This window comes from Rhinoraja longicauda, chromosome 9, assembly GCF_053455715.1.
Source record: "Rhinoraja longicauda isolate Sanriku21f chromosome 9, sRhiLon1.1, whole genome shotgun sequence".
In the NCBI taxonomy this organism is placed as follows: Eukaryota; Metazoa; Chordata; class Chondrichthyes; order Rajiformes; family Arhynchobatidae; genus Rhinoraja; species Rhinoraja longicauda.
Genome location: NC_135961.1, coordinates 65,412,635 through 65,416,476, shown reverse-complemented (window position 1 = coordinate 65,416,476; position 3,842 = coordinate 65,412,635). Strand labels below are relative to the sequence as shown.

Genomic DNA, 3,842 nt, shown 5'->3' with positions numbered 1-3,842 from the left:
GGCGACAATCAGTGGGAGCCATCACTTGTACAGCAGACGATGGTGGGGGTAGGATTAGCTCAAGACACTTCCAGTTCCCAGCCCCACGACGTGGACTCTTCTGCTATGGGGCCGTAGAGCAACGGTGGGTCGTGGGCCTCTGATCGAACGCTGGTTAGCATTGACTCGGTGGGCCGAAGGGCCTGTTTCCACTCTGTATCTCTAAACTCAATTTAATATAATTGCCACAAGGTGTCTCTTGCAGTCAATATCTTCCGAACAGGAATTGAAGATGAATGAATGAATACTTTATTGTTACATGTGACAAGTCCCAGTGAAATACTTTGACTGCGTACCCAAGGTATGCAAATAGTCGCCACCTAAAGGGCGCCGGCAAAGTTGCAAAGTTCCCTCCAGGGGCCGGGTCCACTTTTGTTTATCCCCTCCCCCCCCCCCCTCACGGCAGTCCCCCCCGCACCAGGTCCGCCTTTGTTCCTTCCCCCGGCAGCGGCCTCCTCACTTCCACGTGTCCGTCCTCGTCCGTGGCGCCGTCGCCAGCCCCAGCCGCGGGCCCCGCAGACGCAGGGACCGATGGCCGCGGGCCCCACAGGCCCAGCGGCCAATGACCACGGGCTCCAGGGGCCAATGGCCGCGGGCCCCACAGACGCAGGGACCGATAACCGTGGGCCCCACAGACCCAGGGGCCAATGACCGCGGGCCCCACAGGCCCCGGGTCCAGTGACCGTGGGCTCCAGGGGCCGATGACCGCGGGCCCCGCAGACACAGGGGCCGATGGCCACGGGCTCCAGGGGCCGATAACAGCGGGCCCCACAGAGCCAGGGGCCGATGACCGCGGGCTCCGAGCCGCGAGGCTCCGGCATCGGCTTCCCCGCGGCCCACCGGGAGGCAAAGACCCGCGTGACGTTTCACCGACGAGGCAAGGCTGCACAAATGTACAAGGCTGTAAGAATGAATATTGATTTCTCTAACTTCAAGTAACCCTTGCACCCCCTCCCCCTCCGTCCCTCCCCCACTCAAGTCGTACCAGCTTCACAGTCGGCTTGTTGAGTCTCATTGTCTGTAACCTGTTTTCACCTAGCCCACAGCGAACAATGGCCTGTTTCCGTTAATTGTCGGTACTTTGTTTGCCTATCTTTCATTCATTCGCTCTATATCTCTCCACATCACCGTCTCTATCTCTCGTTTCCCTTTCCCCCCGACTCTCAGTCTGAAGAAGGGTCTCGACCCGAAACGTCACCCATTCCTTCTCTCCAGAGACGCTGCCTGTCCCGCTGAGTTACTCCAGCTTTTTGTGTCTATCTTCAGTGTAAGCTCGCTTTAATCTGCAGTTCCTTCCTACACAAATGTATTATTTTCCTTCTTGAGGCAGGTTATAAATAAATGTTATCAGTGCTGTTTGCTCTCGTTACCGTAACCACATGCTGTAGGAACACCCTTCCTGTCTCAGTGTACTCTGAAACCGCCAATTTGGAAGTGATCTCAGGTTACTGTGTCGATGTGGCGTGGCAGTCGAAGTTTAAACTGGGAATCTTTACAGGAGCATTAGTTGCAGCAGCTATATATTAGAGAGTAGGGGCGCAGCGGTAGAGTTGCTGCCTCACAGCGCCGGAGACCCGGGTTCCATCCCGACTACGGGCGCTGTCTGTACGGAGTTTGTACGTTCCCCCCGTGACCTGCGTGGGTTTTCTCCGGGATCTCCGGTTTCCTCCCACACTCCAAAGACGTCCAGGCTTGTTGGTAAATCGGCTTGGTATAAATGTGAAAGTTGTCCTTCGTGTGTGTAGGAGAGAGTGTTAGTGTGCGGGGATCGCTGGTCGGTGCGGACATGGTGGGCTGTCGGGCCTGTTTCCGCGCTGTACCTCAAAACTAAATTGACGTGGCACAATGCCGCAGCGGTAGAGTTGCTGCCTGACTCTTATACTCAAAGACCAAGTGGACCCGTTGGGCCCAAACCTCTCCTGCATTGGTGCAGCACCCTCTCCTCCCCCCCTCTCCCCCATCCCCCCCCCCCTCACCTCTCCCCCATCCCCCCCACCCCCCTCAATAAGAGTATAGGAACTGCAGATGCTGGTTTATACCAAAGATACACACAAAGTGCTGGACTCATTCAGTTGGTCAGGCAGCATCTCCAGAGAAAAAGGGTGGGTGATGTTTCAGTTCGGAACCAGTCTGAGGAAGGGTTCTGACCGGAAACGTCACCCATTCCTTTTCTCCAGAGATGCTGCCTGACCCGCTGAGTTACTCCAGCGTTTAGTGTCTATTGCTTCTATTTAACGCCCTGACTTATCCGTCAATGAACCCTGGCTCAACGGGTAGCATTCCTGTCTCTGGGTCAGAAGGTGATGGGTTCAAGTCCTGCTTTGGGAAGTCTGATGGGGTAATACATTTACAGTGAAGGAGATAGGGTTAGAAAATAATTGCAGATGCTGGTACAAATCGAAGGTATGGCCTCCTCCTGCACCTATTGTCTATTGTCTGCCTCTCAGTCAAAGTCTCAAGTCAACTGGAGAATAGAATTGTGGAGGTAGACACAAAAAGCTGTAGTGACCCAGCGGGACAGGCAGCATCTCTGGAGAGAAGGAACAGGTGACGTTTCGGGTCGAGACCCTTCTTCAGACTTGTTTGGAATACGATGGGTCGCTCTAGACAAGAGGGAACATTACCGACTGGCCCGCTCCACACTGCAGGATAGACAATAGACAATAGGTGCAGGAGGAGGCCATTCGGCCCTTCGAGCCAGCACCGCCATTCAATGTGATCATGGGTGATCATTCTCAATCAGTACCCCGTTCCTGCCTTCTCCCCATACCCCCTGACTCTGCTGTCCTTAAGAGCTCTATCTAGCTCTCTCTTGAATGCATTCAGAGAATTGGCCTCCAACGCCTTCTGAGGCAGAGAATTCCACAGATTTACAACTCACAGATCCCCTCTCATCCTTCTAATTTCCAGTGTATACAAGCCTAGTCGCTCCAGCCTTTCAACAAAGACGTACAGGTATGTAGGTTAATTGGCTGGGTAAATGTAAAAATTGTCCCTAGTGGGTGTAGGATAGTGTTAATGTACGGGGATCACTGGGCGGCACGGACATGGAGGGCCGAAAAGGCCTGTTTCCGGCTGTATATATATGATATGATATGATGATGATACGACAGTCCCGCCATTCCGGGAATTAACCTAGTAAACCTACGCTGCACGCCCTCAATAGCAAGAATATCCTTCCTCAAATTTGGAGACCAAAACTGCACACATCATGCTCCATACTGCAGGAGTAAGCTCCACACTTCAGTGACGCACTGAAGCTCGGTGCAGCCAACGCCAAGACTCTGCGGAGGAACACCACAGTCTAGGGTCCTTCCTTCCTTCCTTCCTTCCTTCCTTCCTTCCTTCCTTCCTTCCACTGCTGGACATTGAGGGGCAGGATTGCACCATCTTTCCCTAATTGTTCTTGGTCAGGAAGCAACCGCAGATGCTGGTTTACACCGAAGATAGACACAAAGTGCTGGAGTAACTCAGCGGGACAGGCAGCATCTCCGGAGAGAAGGAATGGGTGACGTTTCGGGTCGAGACCCTTCACAGTTCAGTTAGTCTTCGGCGAGCATTTAGGAGGACAGGTCTGTCCTTTCCAATAAACATCTTCTTGCAAGATCTAAGCTTTATCATGTCAGATGTGCCAAGTGTTGCATTAAAAATGGATGTCTGTGTTCATATCTGCCCCAAACGCCAAACTGCTCTGACCTTCACGTCAAAGTCTGTGATGTAGAGTCTGATTCTGTCAGCATTGAAAGATCAGTCAATGGCAAAAATCTAAGATAGACACAAAGTGCTCGTGTAACTCAGCAGGT

General features: G+C 53.0%; 1 protein-coding gene across 1 annotated transcript in view; it reads right to left on the bottom strand.

The window, feature by feature from the left end:
• The window catches only part of ism1 (isthmin 1), an 85,841-nt gene extending 84,981 nt beyond the window's left edge, over positions 1-860 (bottom strand). Inside the window, 1 exon segment of the mRNA XM_078405995.1 lies at positions 506-860. Coding sequence (XP_078262121.1) covers positions 506-860 — 355 coding nt within the window.
• Positions 861-3,842: the final 2,982 nt, after the last annotated feature.